Source organism: Budorcas taxicolor, chromosome 14 (genome assembly GCF_023091745.1).
Source record: "Budorcas taxicolor isolate Tak-1 chromosome 14, Takin1.1, whole genome shotgun sequence".
Classification (NCBI taxonomy): domain Eukaryota; kingdom Metazoa; phylum Chordata; class Mammalia; order Artiodactyla; family Bovidae; genus Budorcas; species Budorcas taxicolor.
The window spans coordinates 3926886-3948237 of record NC_068923.1 but is presented as its reverse complement, the minus strand read 5'-3'; the positions used below and the strand labels follow the sequence as shown (position 1 = coordinate 3948237).

Genomic DNA, 21352 nt, shown 5'->3' with positions numbered 1-21352 from the left:
TTTGAACCGTGGTGCTGGAGAGGACTCCGGAAAGTCCCTTAGACAGCAAGGAGATCAAGCCAGTCCGCCTTAAGGGAGATCAACCCCAAATATTCCCTGGAGAAACTGATGCTGAAGCTCCATTTTTTTGGTCAAATGATGCACACAGACGGCTCATTGGAAAAGTCCCTGACGCTGGGAAAGATTGAGGGCAGAAGGAGAAGAGGATGAGGTGGCTGGATGGCATCACCGACGCAGTGCATGTGAACTTGGGTAAACTCCAGGGGATGGTGAGGGACAGGGAGGCCTGGCGTGCTGCAGTCCATGGGATCGCAAAGAGTCGGACACGACTGAGCGGCTGAACAACAACAACAATGGTTCTCAGATATAGTTAGAAATTAATAAAATCTTGTGTTGTTTCTGCTCCGAAGAGTATGTTCAGTGAATGATTAAAGACTATTTCAGCCTTTCAAAAAGGGGGCCTTGACTGTCTGTGTGTGATTACGCCTGTGGAGGAGGAGCAGACAGGTGTGTGCCTGTTTGCTGGGAGAGACCAGCTGTGGGCAGTTGCCACCCGCGGTCCTGAGTCTGAGGGGAGGCCACGGAGGGTGGCGAGTGGGCCCGTGGGAGATCCAGCAGCAGAGCCCGGGGGGAGGGTGTCACGTCCTCCAGACCCGGGCCCCAGGGACTGTGAGGCACGTGATGGCGGGGGTGATGTCCAGATGTTGTCGGTGCAAACGCTGCCTGTAGGCAAGGCACCTTCCAGTTGTTGGGCACCGAGGGCCTGAACGTGGCCGCAGGGAGACTTTCGATGAGCGTCGTGTGAGCGAGCAGTTTGGCGTCGGGAGTCGGCGCCCCCTCCTGCTTCCTGAGCCGTCACCCTTGGGCTCTGCCTGGTGGTCAGCAGGTGGACAGTGAAGACCCCAGCCCCTGGCCTCAAGGCCACGTCCAGACGGTGGCTTCTCAGGAGTGAAAGCTGCTCCCAGAAAATGCCCCCGGCAGAGTTCTCGGGGTCCCCTGGGCAGGTTGGGTCCTGGGGCCTCTCTCGGTGCAGGTGAGGTTGGGCAACAGTGCAGGCCGGTTCGTTAGCGTGTCAGCCGCTGCAGCCCTTCAGAGGGGGGATGTGTCTCACACATACGCATGCACACACAAACACACCTCTGACAGCCCTTCAGAGTGGGGAGTATGTCACACACAGACACACACCTTGCCCTTTTCTTTTTGTTTTAAAACATACAAGGACACCAAAGCTGACTGAAGTTGGCTTCCAAGGCCCAGCTTCTGGATGACAACTAGGTTCAAACCCAGGTCTCCCTGACTTCAGAGTCCGGTCTCAGCTTATGGATGAACTGAAGCTAGATGCTTTTACTTCAGTGGTTAGATTGCCATCTCATTACTTTAAGAAACATGGAGATGGTGCCTGCTGTGTGCCAGGCACTGCTTTGAGTGTTTACAGATGGTGAATCCTTGTATCTTCACAGAAGCTCTGAGGTTGGTGAGCTACTATTGGTTTAACTTTACCAGTGAAGAAACTGAGGCACAGAGGTTAAGTAAGTTGCTCAAAGGCAAGCAGTTGGTAGATTACAAAGCCAGACCGGTGTTCTTAACAGTTATAGTGTGTGGAGCTCTGATAGGAAGTGAGATTCTGAGACTGCCAGGGGACCGTGTGATACAAGACAGACGTGAGGCCCACTTGTCCAGGAGGCAGATGCAACGAGTCACAGGGGGCCGTGGAGTTAGAGGCGGTGCTGGGACTGTGTGTAGGCTCTGGGGCCTACAACCGGAAAGGGAACAGAAGCACCACTGCGTGGTCGTCGTCCAGAGCGTGACTGAGTGGCAGTGTGGCATGCACCACAGTGATGTGCCTGGGGCAGCATGAGCGTGTCTGGGGCCTCGGGGGATGCCACCGCACCAGGCGGATGCTGGGCAGAGCGCCGGCCACAGGACGAGCCGACCTGATTTGCAGGAAGCGGAGCTCGGAACGGGAGGGGCAGACGGAGCAGGAGGGTTCCCACCAGCTGTGAGGCCTCTCAGTCAGTTGAGTGGGTTAGCCTAGAGGCCACCTCGTTAGCAGTGTGTGCATGCTAAGTCAGTTCAGTCGTGTCTAACTCTTAGCGACCCCATGGACTCCAGCCCGCCAGGCTCCTCTGTCCATGGGATTCTCCAGGCAAGAAGACTGGAGTGGGTTGCCATGCCCTCCTCCAGGGGATCTTCTCAATCCAGGGATTGAGCCTGCATCTTTTATGTCTCCTGCACTGGCAGATGGGCTCTTACCCCCAGTGCCACCTGGGAAACCCTACTTAGCAGTAAAAAGTTAACTGAAGATTAAAAATAAACAGCTTCACTTAACTCTCAGTCATCTTTCCTTAAGCTTTTGAGAACAATTTGAAGCCTGAAAATTAATATGCTTCAAATGAACATTTATGACTTGAGTTTACAAAGTAACACACATGGGAGTTTATTTCATTTCATAAAGCCAAGTGTGTTTAAATCCAGAGGAATTCCAAGTAACATTTTTTATAAAGGAAAAAGCGTTAAATGGTTTCTTGCGTAGAAAATAAAAAGGGTTCTTTGAGTAATATGGAGATTTATAAAGCTTTAAGGAGTTTTGCCACTAAGGAGAGTGTTTCACTATACCTCATGGAAGCAGCCTTCTTTAATCCGTTTCCACTTAGACTTACTTCTCCCTAGGGTGATACCTCAGTAGTTACCAGTGAAGAATTAGAGTTGGCAGTTTTCGGTGTCCAAGGGTGTGCTCAAGGCTAAGTGTTCACACTCAGTCAGGAACAGTGATGAAAAACATAGCATCACTTACTTATGTTTTTATCTGCCTATGCTAGATTAGTAATATAAGGAATCTCACATAACTCTGTCGGTGAAGGCAGTGGCAACCCACTCCAGTACTCTTTCCTGGAAAATCCCATGGACAGAGGAGCCTGGTGGGCTGCAGACCATGGGGTCGCTAAGAGTCGGACACGACTGAGCGACTTCACTTTCACTATTCACTTTCATGCATTGGAGGAGGAAATGGCAACCCACTCCAGTGTTCTTGCCTGGAGAATCCTGTGGACAGAGGAGCCTGGTGGGCTACTGTCTATGGGGTCTCACAGAGTCGGACCTGACTGAAGCGACTTAGCATGCATGCATGCGTTGGAGACGGAAATGGCAACTCACTCCAATATTCTTGCCTGGAGAATCCCAGGGACAGAGGAGCCTGGTGGGCTGCCGTCTGTGGGGTCGCACAGAGTTGGACCCGACTGAAGCGACTTAGCAGCAGCAGCAGCAGCAGCATATAACTCTGTGACTTTTTTTTCATTATTTGTGCAAATAGATTATGACCAGCTAATGCCACTGACATTCAGGTAAAGGATGAATTCAGTTAATATTTATTGAGCACAGGCGAGTTCATGGAACTCTGGTAAATTCCAGAGAAAGTGGCTCTGTGTGTGTCTAGTAGTACAAGTTGGGGGGGGGGGGGGGGGCGGTGTGCATACACGTGCAATCTAGAAATGAGAAGACAGAACTGTTGCCTAGGGAAATGTGGGACTGTGGAAGAGGCTGGCTGTGAAAGTGCAGTGTGAAACCTGGCATAATGCTGTAGTTCACAATTTCCATGTTATTTTCCTCAATTCAGGCCTTCTCTTGCTGGTCAGAGGCAGATGAGTTTTTCTTGCTGTGCAAAGTGATGTCAGGCAAAAGCTCCTGTGTTCTGGGGTTGTTTAGAGTGAGTGGCAGCTGGGAAAGACCAGCAACCCCCAGACAACCGGGTCCTTGGGCCTCCCCTTTATAAAGTGTCCTGTGATTTAAACCCCATCTGCATGCTTCTCAGAGGCCCTTCAGGGAGGTGCTCGGAGCAGAGCTGTGGGAGAGGGGAGTGGAGTTGGTGAGGAGGCTGTCTGAGATGTGAGCAGGCGTGTGGGTGTGTGTGTGTGCATGCGTGCTCAGAACTGTGACTGCAGCAGTGCTCTGGGCCATGGGCAGAGTGTTGCTCGAGGACGCAGTTCTGATTTAGAGGGACAACTGTGACCTCACTGCCACGGGGCTTGGAGAGAGGAAGCCAGGGAGGGATTTCAGCAGGGTGCAGACGCTGCGTGGAAGCCCGTGGGGTGTGGGGCTGCGGCAAGGGTCTCTATCACAGGGCCTGCAGGGTCTTCCGGGAAGATGTGGACTCAGAGGAGGTTTCCAGGGAGGAAGGACCAGCCAGGGTCAAACATGGCGTGGTTGAGTAGGATGGGGACCGAGAGGGGTTTGTAACCGTACTGCCGGGACTTTTCACACTCCGAGTCATTGTTTCCTTTTTCTCCCAACAGAAGTAGGATCACCTGCCTGCCTGTCGTTTTGTTGCAGGAAGGGGGACCCCTTCCAGGGCCCGAAACTGGGCTCTTGTCTAACACTCGGAAATGAATTGTCTGAGGAGACATGTGCTGAAAAAGCAAGAGATTTTATTGGCAAAGGGCACCCGGGTGGAGAGCAGGAGGGTAGAGGAGAACTGCTCTGTCACATGGCTTGCAGTATTGGGTTTTATGGTGCTGGGATTAGTCTCCGGGTTGTCTTTAGGCGGTCATTCTGACTCAGTCCTTCCTGGTGGTGCAGGTCTTGTTCAGCCAAGATGGACACCAGAGAGGAGGATTCTGGGAGGTGGTCAGACAGGTGGTGTCTCCTTTTGACCTTTCCCGAACTCTTCCTGTTGGTGGAGGCTTATTAGTTCCGTGTTCCTTGCCGGGACTTCCTGTCATAAAACAGCTCATGCGAATGGTTACTATGGTGCCTGGCCGTGGTGGGCAGTTTCAGTCTGTGTGCTTCCCCTAAGAGTTTTACCCCATGGCGCCACTGTCACCAAGAAGTGTTCTCCTGACGTGTGTTTGGAAAGCATCTCGTCAGCCAGTTGTTGAGTGTCTGCTTTGTGCCAGGCATCTGTTGAGGAGGCAGCCCCCATCTCTCTGAGAGGGCAGAGGGTGGACGGGGGTGCTCGACTGTGGGCACGGTGCTGGGAGAGCGTGCTCAGCATGTTCAGATGCCGGCACAGACTGAACGCCACGTCAGGAAGGTGCCTGCACTGGGGAGGAGTCCGGGGTCTGTCTGGCCCGCCAGCCGGGGTGGAGTGGCTGCGGGGGTGGGGTGGGGAGAGGGCCTCGATCTTGTGGGCTCAGCGGGAAGCTGGGACTGTGCCCAGCTGGGCAGCGAGGGCCAGCCTCACCCTTGGTGCTCTCTTCTTGGGAGGCGGGACAGCTGCCCCGAGAGCTGGTTTAACCTGGGACAAGCGAGGGGCACTGCTTCTGTTTGGGGGCACCAGCAGAAGCTGCTCGGAAGGGTGAGAGTAATGGAGTTTTCCAGCTGTACCAGCAGAGGTGTGTCGAAATCCCAGTCTTACTGTGTAAAACTCGCTGGAGGTGATGTGAAGGATCTAACTCAGACACTTCATATAAAGTGTGATCAGAGTAGCTGGCAATAGAACTTAAAAATATTAGTGTTTAAAATGTCATTAAAATCCAAAGTGTTATATTCTTATTTCCTTTTAGTTTATACACAATATCATTCAAAGGCACTTGGAATAGACCAAGAAGAAGGCACTAAAGACTGTTTTAAGTGCTTTGTTTACTGTTACTCACTTGGATTTTCGGTGTCAGATAGATGAGTTCTGATATACTCAAGGCTAATAATAGACAGCTGCCCTGAGGGTTTCTCGTCGGTAGAAATGGCCTTCACAAGGTTGTCATATTTGCGTGCTGGGCAGACCTTCTGTTCATGTGAGCTGCAGCACTGATGTTTAACAGCTTGCTTTCTTTAGCTCAAAACATTTAACCTTAGAATTTCTGGAATGTGTGCAGTATAAACCATCATCTACCAACATTAGTCTGAAATCTTAAGGTAAAGGAGAAAGAACAGTTACCCGCAAGCAGCTGGTTGTAGACTTGATGCTGTGCCTTTGAGACTAATTTCTTCTCTTTAGCACATTGTCCTGATTTCTTCTGTTTGCTCATTGCCTCTTCAAGGGATCCTTCGTGCTTCATTATCATTCTTTATGATGTTGTCCCAGCTAAGTTTCTTCCATTTGCCTTGGGCTTTCCTTGTACTCCGCGCTCCCATTACACGTCTTGTCCACCAGCTGCTGTTTTCTGCCGGTTGATGGAGCAGCATTGCTCCTCCCCCAGCAGGGACCCCAGTCCTGACACGCTGTTTGCACAGACGGCTTCTACACACACCCGTGCACACACACAGATGGCTTCTACACACACACACACGGTTTCTACACACATGTGCACACACACAGCTTCTACACACACATGGCTTCTATATACACACATACACTGTGTTTGGCCCCCTTCTCCCTGGAAGGGGAGAGTTTTTCATTTATCTGGGTGTGTGTGCACATATTTGTACAAACCAGATGTAACTGATGTGAATTTAATTATTTTTCTTAAATTAGACCGATATACAGTATTTAAACCATTTAATTTGAATAAGACTCGTTCTTTCTAAATTTTAAAATATTTATCTGAAAAGCTTTTTTAACACCTTGATGTTCTGTGGCTTTTGTGGTCTCTGAGCTTTCCCTTAACCAGCAGAGCCTGTGCTGCTGGTGGGCACTTGGGAAAGAGGCCGCGCTGGGCAGCAGGGCCGGTGGCGGAGCTGCCCGTGTCTGCCCACAGCCCAGCACCCGCTGTGGCCATGCTGTCTGTTCCTGCGCTGTGCGCCGGGGAGGCGCCGGGCTCAGCAGAGGATGCCACAGGGAGAGATGGCTCTGAGGCTGTGATGTGCAGCGGTTTCCAAGCTGGTCACCTCACTGCTTCTCTTAACAGCGCAAATAATTACCAACTAAAACCTGGTTCCTAATTTTCAGAGTTTTAGATGGTTTATTTGTAGTTATATACAGTTGTAACTACATGACTTTCGTGAAATTCAGCTTAAAGAAAAGAGCCTCACTAGTCTTAGGGTCGAAGACTTGGTCTAGTCCAAGTTTGCTACTTTAGTAGAGAATTGACTCCAAGTCATTAATCTCTGGGCCCTGCGTTTCTGAAACTGGAGGTAATGAAGGGGAGCCCTTCCCATGCTTTATACAGACAGAAGTGATAGCATGAGAATATTCTTTTAAAAAGTTTAGGGAACAGGTCATGTTTATAATGATGGTAATATAGTCTTCAGTTTTCCTATTTAAATCCTGAAAATAAAAAATAGAAGTGTTTTTTAAAGGTTGAGCATGAAGTTTTAATCTTGAACATTTTCTCCAGTCTTCAAATTCTTAACATGAAAAGGAATGAGAAACTTCAATTTTATCATTACCCTCTTGCCATATAACAACCTTTTGTTACAAAATCTCCATCTGCTGTGGCTGAGAAACCATCAGAAAACCCATACATTCTATTATCTAAGTGATCTGTTAACAGATGAAATTTTAACCAGCTTTATATATCAGGAAACTGTTAACAGAGGTACTTCAATCACATAACTAAAAATATGGAGAAAAAACAGGTAAAAAACAAGATCTTATCCTATAGTAAAAAATAAAAGTTTTGAGGTGATTTGAGAATTCTTTGTAGAGAATGTGTTAAGCAAGCCAAACATGGTAAGTCAAATTAACCATCATTGAAATCCAGTGGAGAGATATGCTGGGATTTCTTTTACTGATTTTCCAAGGTTGAAAAGTTTTCATTTAAGTTAAAAGGCTTTGTTTTTCAACAGTTCTGTGAATGCTTGGCTTTTTAGTGACAAGGAGAATCGAGGGGGGTTTTACTCCATCATGTTAGAGGATCCTGTGGAGAGGAGACTTCGGGGGAGAAAGGAGAGGACAGGTGTGTTCCATGCTCTCTTTGAGGTGGGACATGGGCCTGGGAGAGTTCTTCACCTTAGGCTTGTGGAGCCCAGAGAAGATCTTCCCCAGTCACTTAACACAGATATCAGTGTTGGCATAGAGACCACGGTCCCTAAGCAGATGCTTCCACCGCCTCATTCTAAAGGATCCCAGAGTCCCTTGGGCTCGTGTAAGTTGACTCTCATGGCAGCTTCACTCGCTGCCGGAGGTGATTACCAAGAAAGCCCCACTTTGGTTTTTGTCTGGAGTGCCTTTCTGAAATTTCCAAAGGCCAGTTTGTATGTAAAAGGCTCCCCTGGTGGCTCAGTGGTAAAGAAGCTGTGTGCAGTACAGGAGACACAGGCTCCATTCCTGGGTCGGGAAGATCCCCGGAGGAGGAAATGGCAGCCCATTCTGTATTCTGGCCTGGGAAGTCCTCTGGACAGAGGGCCACAAAAGAGTCGGGCGTGCCTGAGGACTGAGCACACACATGTACTTAATGGAAGGAGAGGATACAGCTGTTCTCCAGTGCAGTGGTGGGAGCAGCAGGCCTGTTGATGACTGTAGAGGGCGCAAGCCCTGCCCCCGTTAGGGTCAGGCCCGTGCGTGGTGCTGCTCTGGGTCTGTAAGGGCTCTGGTCTGGAAGCTACCTCCATGCCGGTGGTGGAGGATTGAAGCTGCCAGTCCCCGTAGGTCCATGCAGTGTCATCAGATGCAGTCTGTCTGCCCCACCCACGCATACATAGCACAATTTCATTTAAGAAAACTCTCATCGTATATACATTATTTTAAGCATATTGTTACTCATGCTTGTTGCTGCTGCTAAGTCGCTTCAGTCGTGTCCCAACCCCATATATGGCAGCCCACCAGGCTCCCCCATCCCTGGGATTCTCCAAGCAAGAACACTGGAGTGGGTTGCCATTTCCTTCTCCAATGCATGAAAGTGAAAAGTCAAAGTGAAGTCGCTCAGTCGTGTCCGACTCTTAGTGACCCCCATGGACTGCAGCCTGCCAGGCTCCTCTGTCCATGGGATTTTCCAGGCAAGAGAACTGGAGTGGGGTGCCATTGCCTTCTCCTTACTCATGCTTATAAGCATACAAAATGAATGATAGGGATTTTTTTATTGGGTAAAATGCACATTAAAATTTACCCCTTTAATCAGTTTTAAGTTTTCATGGCGTTAAGTTCTTTCACATTTTTGTGTAGCCATCACTATCACACGTGGCAGGGAACTTTTATTTTTGTGTGGTTTGCATCTTTGGCAGCAATGTGTCACTTTTATAGTAAAAACTGAATTTAAGATTACAATCTGAGACTTTGTTGTATCTCTGTGATACTGGACAAGTTTAACTTCTTTTGCCATCTGTAAATGAGGGTAGTTTTAGTACCTCTTTTATGGGTTTCCCTGGTGGCACAGAGGTTAAAGCGTCTGCCTCCAATGCGGGAGACCCGGGTTTGATCCCTGGGTCGGAAAGATCCCCGGGTCGGAAAGATCCCCGGGTGAAGGCAATGGCACCCCACTCCAGTATTTTTGCCTGGAGAATCCCATGGACGGAGAAGCCTGGTAGGCTACAGTCCATGGGGTTGCAAAGAGTCGGACACGACTGAGCGACTTCACTTTCTTTCCTTCTTTCACATCACAGCATTATAATAAAGACCAAACAAGTGTATATGTGTGTATTTATATTTTTTCGGGCTTGGCACAAAGCAAACACTATACTGAGTGCTGGCTCTTTTATTACTCACTTATGTGACCCTAAGGCTGTAAAAGGTGAAATAAGACTTTGAAAACCAAATAAAGTGCCCCATGTCATTTTACAGATTACGTAATGTATTACTGAGTACTGATCAGGGTTTAGACTTCAAAGTATAAATAAGTTAGTATCCTCAGTGGCATATAATGTACTGCTTCAAACAGATTTAAAATTTCTGAAGGATATACAGTTCATAAAAGAATGAAAGTCGATTATTTGCCTGTAGTAGATGAATGTCTTTGTTCTCACATACCACATCCTGAGCTTACTGGTGCTGTGTAAGTCAACCGACATGTTCTGTGGCAAAAAATCAGTTGACAGCATTTCTCCCACCCAATTCACCGAAAATAATAATAGTAATAATAATGTTAATAGTATTTTCTTACACTTAAGATTTTTTGAAATGTAAATTTGTCCTGACTGTTAGTGTTTGCTGTTACATAAAACAGCAACAAATTTTAACTGAAAAACTGAGAGTAGTTACTTAGGCTCAGCTTGTCGGGTTTTTCTTTTTCCTTTTCTTCCTCTTGGTCATGGTTTGTTTTGGAGGGCATGTGCTTCTGTTGGTGAGGGTCAGTCGTGTCTCCTGCTATGGCAGTGCTCCCTTGTTCATGTGACAGAGGGAGCAAGTCTGATGAGGTGGTTTCCCTGTCCTCCGCTCTGCAGCTTCGGAGTGCAAGCACCGCTGACACGTGCCGGTGTTGCCATCTGAGTTCCGTTACTGAGTTGTGGATGCCACCGCAGAGAACATATTCTTCTGTTTGTGTTTTTAACCTAGGAAACCCTGTCCTTCTAAAATACGTTCCTTCTGGTTCATTTGCTGCTCTGTCTGACGTGTACTGTCTGATGTGCTGCGCTGGTAATGGACTGGAAACATACAGTAGCTCTTTAAAGAGGTCTAATTTCAAAGTGAGTGTTGCTGTTTTGAATGAGCTAGAAATGGGAAATACACTTTGATGTGTAAATCATGTTTGAATTCCATGTCGTGGTTGTGTGTTAGCCTAAAGTCCTGTAGGTTATAAATTAATAGTAGTCTGTGCATTGTTTTATTGCTTGACCTTTAAATCGTCCATAGTGCTTGATAGAGATCCAACATGTGTAACATGTATGTGCTGAATACTTCTTTTTTATTGTTCTGATACTGTGTTAATGATTGAGAAATATTCGCAGTTGGTCTCTTCCAAACCTTTCATGGTTTTCACACACAGTTTTACAAATTAAGTAGTAAAGATTATTGTGACCCTTCATTCCTTGAAATTAATGATGAGTTGTTTCCCTGAAGCTTAAACAGGGAAATAAAAGATACTAATTTCCATAGTTACACTTCCAGAAAGAGAAGAAATCTATGAGTTCCTGTGGGTTGTGATAGAAATACCCGGTATGTGGTAGATCTTCCATTAAATTTGCCAGATATTTGAAGTCCTACTCTATGCAAGATGTCCATCCACCTCATTTTGAAGAGGTTTTAGAAGATATCTGTGTGCCTTTCAGACATGTACGGTTCATCAGAGAGATCAAATGAGATTGTTGTTGTTGCTGTTCAGATGCTCAGTTGTGTCCAACTCGTTGTGACCCCATTGACTGAAGTACACAAGGCTTCCCTGGCCTTCACCATCTCCTGGAGCTTACTCAAATTCAAGTCCATCGAGTTGGTGATGCCATCCAACTGTCTCATCCTCTGTCATCCCCTTCTCCTGCCTTCAATCTTCCCCAGCATCAGGGTCTTTTCCAAGGAGTCAGTTCTTTGCATCAGGTGGCCAAAGTATTGGAGTTTCAGCTTCAGCATCAGTCCTTCCAATGAATATTCAGGACTGATTTCCATTAGGATTGACTGGATGTATCTCCTTGCTGTCCAAGGGCCTCTCCACAGTCTTCTCCAACACCACAGTTCAAAAGCATCAATTCTGCTGCACTCAGCTTTCTTTAGAGTCCAACTCTCACATCTGTACATGAATACTGGAAAAACCATAGCTTTGACTAGACCTACCTTTGTTGGCAAACTAATGTCTCTGCTTTTTAATATCCTGTCTAGGTTGGTCATAACTTTCCTTCCAAGGAGCAAGCGTCTTTTAATTTTGTGGCTGCAGTCACCATCTTCAGTGATTTTAAAGCCCAAGAAAATAAAGTCCATCACTGTTTGTGTTATCTCCCCTTCTATTGCCATGAAGTGATGGGACCAGATGCCATGATCTTAGTTTTTTGAATGTTGAGTTTTAAGCGAACTTTTTCCCTCTCCTCTTTCACCTTCATCAAGAGGCTCTTTAGCTCCTCTTTATTTTCTGCCATAAGGGTGGTGTCATCTCTGTATTTGAGGTTATTGATATTTCTCCTGGCAGTCTTGATTCCAGCTTGTGCTTCATCCAGCCTGCCATTTCTCATTATGTACCCTGCATAGAAGTTAAATAAGCAGGCATACTGACCATCAAGGCAGTATACAGCGTTGACGTACTCCTTTCTCAATTTGGAAGCAGTCTGCTGTTCCATGGCCAATTCTAACTGTTGCTTCTTCACCTGCATACAGATTTCACAGGAGGCAGGTAAGGTGGTCTGGTATTCCCATCTCTTTAAGAATTTTCCACAACTTGCTGTGATCCACACAAAGGCTTTAGCATAGTCAGTGAAGCAGAAGTAGATGTTTTTCTGGAACTCTGTTGCTTTTTCTATGAACCAGTGGATGTTGGCAATTTGATCTCTGGTTTCTCTGCCTTTTCTAAATCGAGCTTGAACATCTGGAAGTTCTCGATTCATGTACTGTTGAAGCCTGGCTTGGAGAATTTGGAGCATTACTTTACTTGCATGTGAAATGAGTGCAATTGCGCAGTAGTTTGAACATTCTTTGGCATTGCCTTTCTTTGCGATTAAAATGAGAACTGACCTTTTCTAGTCCTGTGGCCATTACTGAGTTTTCCACATTTGCTGGCATATTGAGTGCAGCACTTCAGCAGGAGCATCTCTTAGGATTTGAAATAGCTCAGGTGGAGTTCCATCACCTCCACTAGCTTTGTTTGTAGTGATGTTTCCAAAGGCCCACTTGGCTTTGCGCTGTAGGATGTCTGGCTCTAGGTGAGTGATCACACCATCATGGTTATCTGGGTCATTAAGATCTTTTTGTATAGTTCTGTGATTTCTTGCCACCTCTTCTTTTGTTCCTGTTAGGTCCATATCATTTCTGTCCTTTATTGTACTCATCATTGCTTGAAATGTTCCCTTGGTATCTCTCATTTTCTTGACGAGATCTCTAGTCTTTCCCATTCTGTTGCTCCTCTATCTCTGCGTTGTTCACTTAAGAAGCCTGTCGTATCTCTCCTTGCTGTTCAGTGGATCTCTGCGTTCAGATGGGTATATCTTTCTTTTTCTCCTTTGCCTTTCACTTCTCTTCTTTTCTTAGCTATTTGTAAGGCCTTCTCGGCCAGCCATTTTGCCTTTTTTCATTTCTTTCTCTTGGCCATTGTTTTGATCACCACCTCCTGTATAATGTCATGAAACTCCATCCATAATTCTTCAGGCACTCTATCAGATCTAATCCCTTGACGACTGTATGATCATAAGGGATTTGACTTAGGTCCTATGTTAATGGCCTGGTGTTTTCCCCTGATTTCTTCAATTCCAGTCTGAATTTGGCAATAAGGAGCTCATGATCTGAGCCACAGTCAGCTCCCGGTCTTGTTTTTGCTGACTACAGTATAGAGCTTTTCCACCTTTGACCTCAAAGAATATAATCAATCTGATTTTGGTGTTGACCATCTCTGGTGATGTCCATGTGTAGATACGTCTCTTGTGTTGTTGGAAGACGGTGTTTGCTATGACCACTGCGTTCTCTTGGCAAAACTCTGTTAGCCTTGGCCCTGCTTCATTTTGTACTCCAAGGCCAAATTTGCCTTTTACTCCCAAGTATCTCTTGACTTTCTACTTTTGCATTCCAATCCCCTCTGATGGAAAGGACTTCTTTTCCAAAATGAGACTGGAAGCTGTTAAAGTAGAAGCTTATTGGGGTGTAAGTCCCCGGGGATGGACTTGTGATGTTCTCACTGTTCCTTGAGGTTGTGCCCACAGAGGACTGAGCTGTGGCTGGGCCCCGTTCCCTGAAATCCCGGTCTCACAGCTCTCTGCCCTGCATCCCACCCGAGCCCCCACTTCACACCGTGTGAGTTCTGGGCCGCCATGAGGAGCAGATATGAGAGCTGTGAGGGTGAGCAGGGGGCTGATCTGGGGCCATTGCTGAAGGTCACCATGTCCGAATAAAGAAAGGATTTATTTCAGTGTTTTGTGATACTTCCTACAGAATCAGTATGTAGGGTACATTTGTTTTCTTTCTATCCCTTATATAACTTTTAACATTTCAGGAATTTAAAGTCATTAATATTTACTTCCAAAGTTAAGTAAACATGATATGAAGTACTATTGGAAACACACACGTGTGCCTTTATGAAGAGGCAGCGTTTGTAGGAACATGGTGTCAAATCCCAGCTTAGCTGGTTCCCTCAAAAGTGGGTCTGTCTCATCCCGTCCCCACACGGTTATGGGGATTAGATGAATTAATATATGTAAAGTACTCAGAACAGCACCTTACATGTAAGGAAGCATCAGGACACAGAATAGTGTGAATAGTGTAGTACCACTGGTGAAAAGGGGTTTGCATACATACCTAGAAACCAGTGGGTAAAGACTGTTTCTTTGAGAACAAACAAAACCGAAATTGGTTTCTTTGGGAAAGAGGGTAAGAGATGGGCATATATATATATTTTGTTTGTTTGTTTAAAGGAGGGCATATATATTTTGTTGTTAACATTCTGAACTTTTAACCATATGTTAAGTTTTAGAATAATGCCGTGTTCCAGGTACTTTTAAGAGGTTCTAGAACCTTTAGGACGAGACTCTCTGCTCTTTTCAGATGGGCCTGCCGAGGCGCCGGTGACCAATGGGAGCGCAGTCGTGGGGCCAGCCCTGAACGATGACCTGGACATCTTTGGACCGATGATCTCTAACCCCTTACCTGCAACTGTCATGCCCCCGGCTCAGGTATTGCGTGAGAGTGTGCTTTTACAGGATCGCTGTTTATTTCCTTTTTGGAAAGTTTCCATTTTAAATTGTCTCTGATTTGAAAGCCTCCTGATCTTTAGACCAGGAGTTGACAAGCTAAGCCTGCAGCTTGTTTTTGCAGACAAAGTGTGATTGGAGCACAGCCACTGCTTTTACCTACGCGTTGTTTGTGGCTGCTTTCCACGGCAGAAGCCAAGTTGAGAATTTGCAGCTAGGTAGTAGTAGATACTCTGTGACCCACAAAGCCTAAGTAGTCACCGTCGAAGTTTGTTGACGCTTATTTTTTAGACAGAGTTTAGAATGAGTAAGTGGGGAAAGTCGAACTGTTTCAGCCTTGCCTGTGATCCACAGGGTACTTCCATAAGAGGTTTTCGAACTGTGGGCATGTGAACATGTGCTAGAAGCCAGTTGCCTTTTTCTTGTGCTCCTGTCGGTCCAGCCCAGGACAGTGTCTCCTTCTGTTTTGTAAATAAGTTCATTTGTGTTCATTGGTGCAGGAAAGTCCAGAACAAGAAATTCTAGCAAACTCAATACTCATATTCTTTTTTTAATGAAGACAAATACATGATTTTTTAGCAAACATTCCTTACTTTTTAATTTTGATGATTTTTTAAAAATTATTTAGAAGACAGTATTAGTGATCAAGATTTTTTAAAAGTATCAATGATTAAGAAATTTTGACTTCTTAACATTACATGGAATTTCATGTTTTTTTCTTTTTTTTTTTTGCCTTTATTCTTTTTTAAAAAAATAATAGTTGATTTACAATGCCGTGTTAGTTTCAGGTTTATGGCAGAGTGATTCAGTTATACATTTATGTTCTTTTTCAGATTCCTTTTCTTTACAGGCTATTATAAAATATTGAGTATAGTTCCCCATGCCATACAGTAGGTCCTAGATGTTTTTCTGTTTTATACATAGCAGTGTGTGTACGTTAATCCCAAACTCCTAATTTATTCCTCACCCTCTCTTTCCCTTTTGGTGACCGTAACTTTGTTTTCTATGTCTGTGAGCCTATATTTCTGTTTTGTAAGTAAGTTTCTGTTTTGTAAATGAACTTCTTTCTTATAAGTTCATGTGGAATGAACTTATTCCACATATAAGTGGTATCATATGGTACTTGTCTTTCTCTGTCTGACTTACTTCACCAGTGGCATTATTTCATTCTTTTTGAAGGCTGAGTAATATTCCATTGGGCCTCCCTGGTGGCTTGATGGCAGAGAATCCACCTGCCAATGAATGAGACACGGGTTTGATCCCTAGGTCAGGAAGCTGCCCTGGAGAAGGAAATGGCAACCCACTCCAGTATTCTTGCCTGAGAAATCCCATGGACAGAGGAACCTGGCAAGCCACAGCCCATGGGGTTGCCGAAGAGTTGAACATCACTTAGCAGCTAAGCAGCAACAAATACTCCATTGTATATACGCACCACATCTTTATCCATTCATCTGTTGATGGATATGTAAGTTGCTTCCATGTCCTGGCTATTGTAAACAGTGCTGCATGGAACATAGGGGTGCATGTATGTTTTCTAATTATGGTTTTCTCTGGATATAGGCACAGGAGCAGGATTGCTGGATCATGTGGTAGTTCTATTTTTAGTTTTTAAAGAAGCCTCCATACTGTTCTCCATAGTGGCTGCAATTTACATTGCTATTAACTGTGCAGATGGTGGTGGTGGTTTAGTCACTAAGTCGTGTCCAACTCTTTGTGACCCTGTGGACTGTAGCTCGCCAGGCTCCTCTGTCCATAGGATTTCTCAGGCTAGAAACTGGAGTGAGTTGCCATTTCCTTCTGCAGGGGGTCTTCCCAGCCTAGAGGCTGAACCCGCCTCTCCTGCTAGTCAGGCAGATTCTTTACCACTGAGCCACCTGGGAAACCCCAGCAGTGTAGGAGGCTCCCTTTTCTTTGCACCCTCTCCAGCACATATTGTTTGTAGGCTTTTTGATAATGACTATTTTGACTGGAGTGAGGTGATACTTCATTGTAGTTTTGATTTGCATTTCTCTTAATTTGTTATGTTGAGCATTTTTTTCATGTGCTTTTTAGCCATCTGTATGTCTTCTTTGTAGAATTGCCTATTTAGATCTTCTACCCATTTTTTTTTAATTGGGTTGTTTTTTTTATATATTGAGATGTTTGTATATTTTGAAGATTTAATTCGTCAGTCACATCTTTTTTTAGAATTATAAATTGTTAAATACTTTAAATGTTTTTTTTATCTTTATTGAAATGTAATTGAGAAGATTCCTACCACCAACTTAACTCATCCATCATCTTACAAATTTAATTTTGTTGAAAATGCCTAAAATCTACTCTCATCAAATTTCATTTATTCAATACAAAATAATCAACTATAGCTATGTTATGCATTAGATCCTCAGGTCTCATTGACCTTACAACTATAAATTTGTTCCCTTGTATTCCCTTTCCTCCCGTGCCCCTGGCAACCACCATTCTTCTCTGTTCCTATGGGTTTGCCTTTCTTTTTTATTTTAAAGACTCCACATATAAGTGATAATATGTAGTGTTGTCTTTAAGGTGAAATATGTAAACTTTCAGGAACATGGGTTACTTTTAAGCGTACAACTTGAGATTTAAAAGTTACAAATAAGCAACTAGCTTGTTTTCGTACAGCATAATTTTTGAGGTAAAATATTTCCCTTTCTCTAGAAAACCTGACCAAATGGGAATTAGACGGAAAGTTTTACCAAGGAAGAACTCATGTCTTATTAAGACTAAAGACATATGTTTTTGTTACACATATTATCATTGTGATAGTCATCGTATAATTAACACTAGAATTGAGCAAATAGATTTCTTAGGAATCATTAGTTTAAGTGCAGCATTACTGTTTATTTTCAGAAACAATAGCTTTATTTTATGGCTTTGTCCCGTCTCCTCCCTCCCTCCTCTAGCAGAGGAACTGAGTGTTGCTAGTATTGTTTCAGTTAACGTTAATGACCTTGTGAATGTGTGCAGGCCGGGGTATGTGTGTGGCAGTGAAAAATCGTCTAACGCTAATACCGTAGCTGTAGAAAGACATACTTGGGATATGTGACAATGCAAGCGTGAAAAGTAGTTTCTTTTGGTCTAGCGTGCTCGGCGGGTTGAGAGCTGCCTTGCCCCTCCCAGCCGAGGCCCTGTCCAGAGTCAGAGCGGGTGCGGGCCGGAGCAGGCTCCCTGGGCGGTGTGAGCCCAGCTGCGGGCGCCGCTCCCGTCTGCCCGGGGTGGGTGGTGTGAGCCCGGCTGTGGGCGCCGCTCCCGTCTGCCCAGGGTGGGTGGTGTGAGCCCGGCTGTGGGCGCCGCTCCCCTCTGCCCGGGATGGGCAGTGTGAGCCCGGCTGTGATGTGGCTCCTCTGTGCCCAGGGTGGGCGGCATGAGCCCTGGCCTTCAGGCTCAGGCTGTTTGCCTCTGTAGCTGGAGGAAACGGGGTGGGTTGTTAAAGCCACACCTAATTCTTTTTCTGGAATACTGTTTTTGGACCAAAGTTATGTCCGTTTTATTGAGTCATCTAAAATAATTTGATACACAGGATCATCTTCCGTGCAAACTACATGTGCAGACTAATCCAGACATGGTTTCAAAATGATGTCTTTAAAAATCTGGGGAGGGAGGGGTGAGTTCAAGCACATGTTTTATGCATACACTATACGTAGACTCCTAATTTGGTGGGTTCTGAACCCCATCTTTTTTCAGTCCCGATTTTCCGAGTGTGGTATGAATTCTAGTCAGTTTCCCTTCTGTGAGTATGCACTGGTCTGGATTCCTGTCAGCTCTCCATCTGGCTGTGGGGTCTTCCCCGAGGAGCTGGGAGCCCTCAGCTGACCCGAGAGTCCACGTGTATTGCAGGTTGAGGGGAGTCATTCCAGTGTCCCTAGAGGAGACATGTGGAAGCCGCCCCTCAGGACAGACAGCTGTCCTGTCTGTAATATACACGTCCCCACAGCATCTAGACCCAGGCACTGTGGTTTGGCTTGGCCTCAGATCCAAAGAGCCTCCAGGTCCTGCAGCCTCCAGAAGTGCATGCTGATGGTCAGCCTTGTCCTCCTTTACCTTGGCGTGGTCATGCCAGCTCATGGAGCCCCTCAAGCAAACAGCAGTGGGAACACTTACTAGCCAGGCTGCTTGGTGCAGCTGTGCTTAGCCTGTGTCCACACGGAAGCAGGCGTTCATCAGAAGAAACATCTGTGCCTGGAGCAGGAGGCTGCTCTAATGTGAGACGCAGTTGTGGCCTCCCCAGCACTTTGGGTGTTCTCATACCTGTGTACCCTCCTTGGGGAATAGACCTCAGGGTTTGGGGCAGGTTCTCAGATTGAACAGAAACTAAGATGGAAGATCTAGTGGATTGGATTAGATTCATAAAAATATCATGATGTTGCTTTTGAAAACCAAAACTCCCCCCCTGGCCCAAAGACAACAAAATCGGTCATTGTGGGACCATCTTGCAATCTGCTGTAGCTGCAGAAATGTTCTTTATTCTAAGGGATACCCATTCTTTTGAAGCAGAAACAGAAACTAACAGAAACTAGGATGGAAGATCACTCAGGGAGGTGGTTGCTCTGTTATCTAGCAATGTGAACAAGAGACGCCACCGTGGTGCAGAGCACGCCTTGTGGTCCCCAGATTCAGCTGTGAGGCCGCTCCTCTCCCCAGGCCCCAGGGAAAGCGTGGGAAGGTGGAGTGATAGTCTAGGGCCTGCGGGAGCCGTGAGGCCCCTCTCAACCCTGCCTTCTGCTGCTGCATTGGTGCTGCAGATGTATTTGATTCAAGCCCACTGTTACATTTGAATCCCATCATGTCTGATTTCTTACACATTTCAGATCTTTTGCAAAGATATATGGCTTTTTTTCCTATCTTAAAATTCTTGCTTAATTTGTTAATAATATGTTGAAAATACTATTCTCCTTAAGTTAGCTTGTGAGCATGGATGGTAGTTTATTGGAAGGTTTTTTAGTGAAGACATTAAATGTTTGATTTTATAAAAAATTCAAGCCAAATCATAGATATGATTTAACTTCTATTTGCTGCTCACCTTATTTTATAATTTGAGAAGACATATCCAGTTTTTACTAGCCTTCATAGATTTCTTTGAAACTCTTCGTATCTAAGTCAATTCCTTATATACAAATGTGATTAAGTATTTAATGACTGTATAGATCATTAAAATGAGGTATCAGTTGTGGCTGTGTAATACCGTGTGTGTGCAAGCTATAGGAGATTAAGTGAAAATTTTTGTTTTGTGTTAAATGTCCACATGTTTATTTGTATTTATTTGTACTTACCCCTGTCCATAGCAAGACTTCCCTGGTGGCTCAGACAGTAAAGCGTCTGCCTACAATGCGGGAGACCTGGATTCGATCCCTGGGTTGGGAAGATCTTCTGGAGAAGGAAGTGGCAACCCACTCCAGTATTCTTGCCATGGACAGAGGAGCTACACTCCATGGGGTCACAAAGAGTCGGACACAGCTGAGCGACTTCACTTCACTTCTGTCCATAGCAGAATGCAGAGTGTCAGGGAGAGTGTAGGTGGTTGCACATTTGCTGTTCCTCATTTCTGGGTAGTCTGGAAACACTCTAATGTTGTGGTTAAAATGGATTAGATTAGGTTCATAAAAATGCAGTCTGCTATAGCTATAGAAATGTTCTTTATTCTAAGGGATAGCCATTCCTTTGAAGCAGTAATTGCTGCAGGAGATGCCCAAATGTCTCCCAGGAATCCTGGTCCTCGGGCCGCACCACGTGCCTATTGTTGAAGCCACTGTGGTCAGGATGTGGTGGGCAAAGTTCTGCATCAGAGGTTCTGTCTACTTCATTTACATTTACAGAGTCAAAACTGGAAATGTCATCCCTTTATCCTGCTTGTTGGTCTTGTGTGGGCTTGGGAGTGATTCTCTTCAGTGTCACCATTTTACCTTCTACGGTTGTTTAGTTTCTAATTTCACAGCTTCATTTGGATTTCAAGGAATGGGTGAGCTCTGATTTATGATATGGAATTCAACAGCCTGTTTTGGTATCTGTCTCAGGGGCCGTCCTCTGCACCAGCAGCTGCCACTCTGTCTGCAGTGACGTCTGGGGATCTGGATCTGTTCACTGAGCAAGCTGCAAAGTCAGAAGAGGTGGTCAAGAAGCAGCTCTCCAAAGACTCCATCTTGTCTCTGTATGGCACCGGGGCCATCCAGCAGCAGGGTGCTCCTGGTAAGTCATCAGAAACCTGCCTTCAGTGCAGCCGTTGCGGTTTTAGAATGTCAATGATATTTCTTCCCTGTTTTCCTGTGTGATGAGTGCTTCTGTTGCTGCAGTTTGCACAACTACAAAACTGACGTGAAAGAAGCATTAGGAAATAGAAAGCGTATACAGGATGCACAAAACTTGATTCATTTGGGATTAACAGCTTGGTGTCATATTACTTAGTATTGTTTCACAAGCCTTACAGAAAGTGGATTATCTTTGAAGAATTATTTAAGCTTGATTTGCATGAAGCTTATAACTGTACAGTGTGGTATTTTTTCTGTAAGTTAAGCAGTAAGTCTGAGATAACACAAAAGAACTCTGAGATTTGTTTTTAATATAATTATAAAGAAATACTAGCATGGTAAGATTTACCATTTGCAGTTTTAATCTGTCATTGCCTCTGGAATAATGGGCTGCATTTCACATGTGAACTGAAATTATATGACGTCCCAGCTGCTTCCATTAAAACCAGACTCTGCAGCTCTAACTGTTTATCTGGTCACGAGAGATGAGCGTGCAGAGCAGCAGCAGCCCCTGCTGTGTCGTCTGGTCTTCA

The 21352-nt window shown here is 45.3% G+C and overlaps 1 protein-coding gene across 2 annotated transcripts in view; it reads left to right on the top strand.

Annotated features, from left to right (window-relative positions):
- The window catches only part of SMAP1 (small ArfGAP 1), a 189830-nt gene that overhangs the window by 163690 nt on the left and 4788 nt on the right, over positions 1-21352 (top strand). For both annotated transcript variants that reach the window (XR_008200586.1, XM_052651530.1), the window contains exons 8-9: positions 14414-14541; positions 20589-20760. Coding sequence is in view for 1 of the 2 variants with exons in the window: in XM_052651530.1 (XP_052507490.1) it covers positions 14414-14541; positions 20589-20760 (300 nt within the window). In the remaining variant the exon portion in view is untranslated. The remainder of the gene's footprint in view (positions 1-14413; positions 14542-20588; positions 20761-21352) is intronic.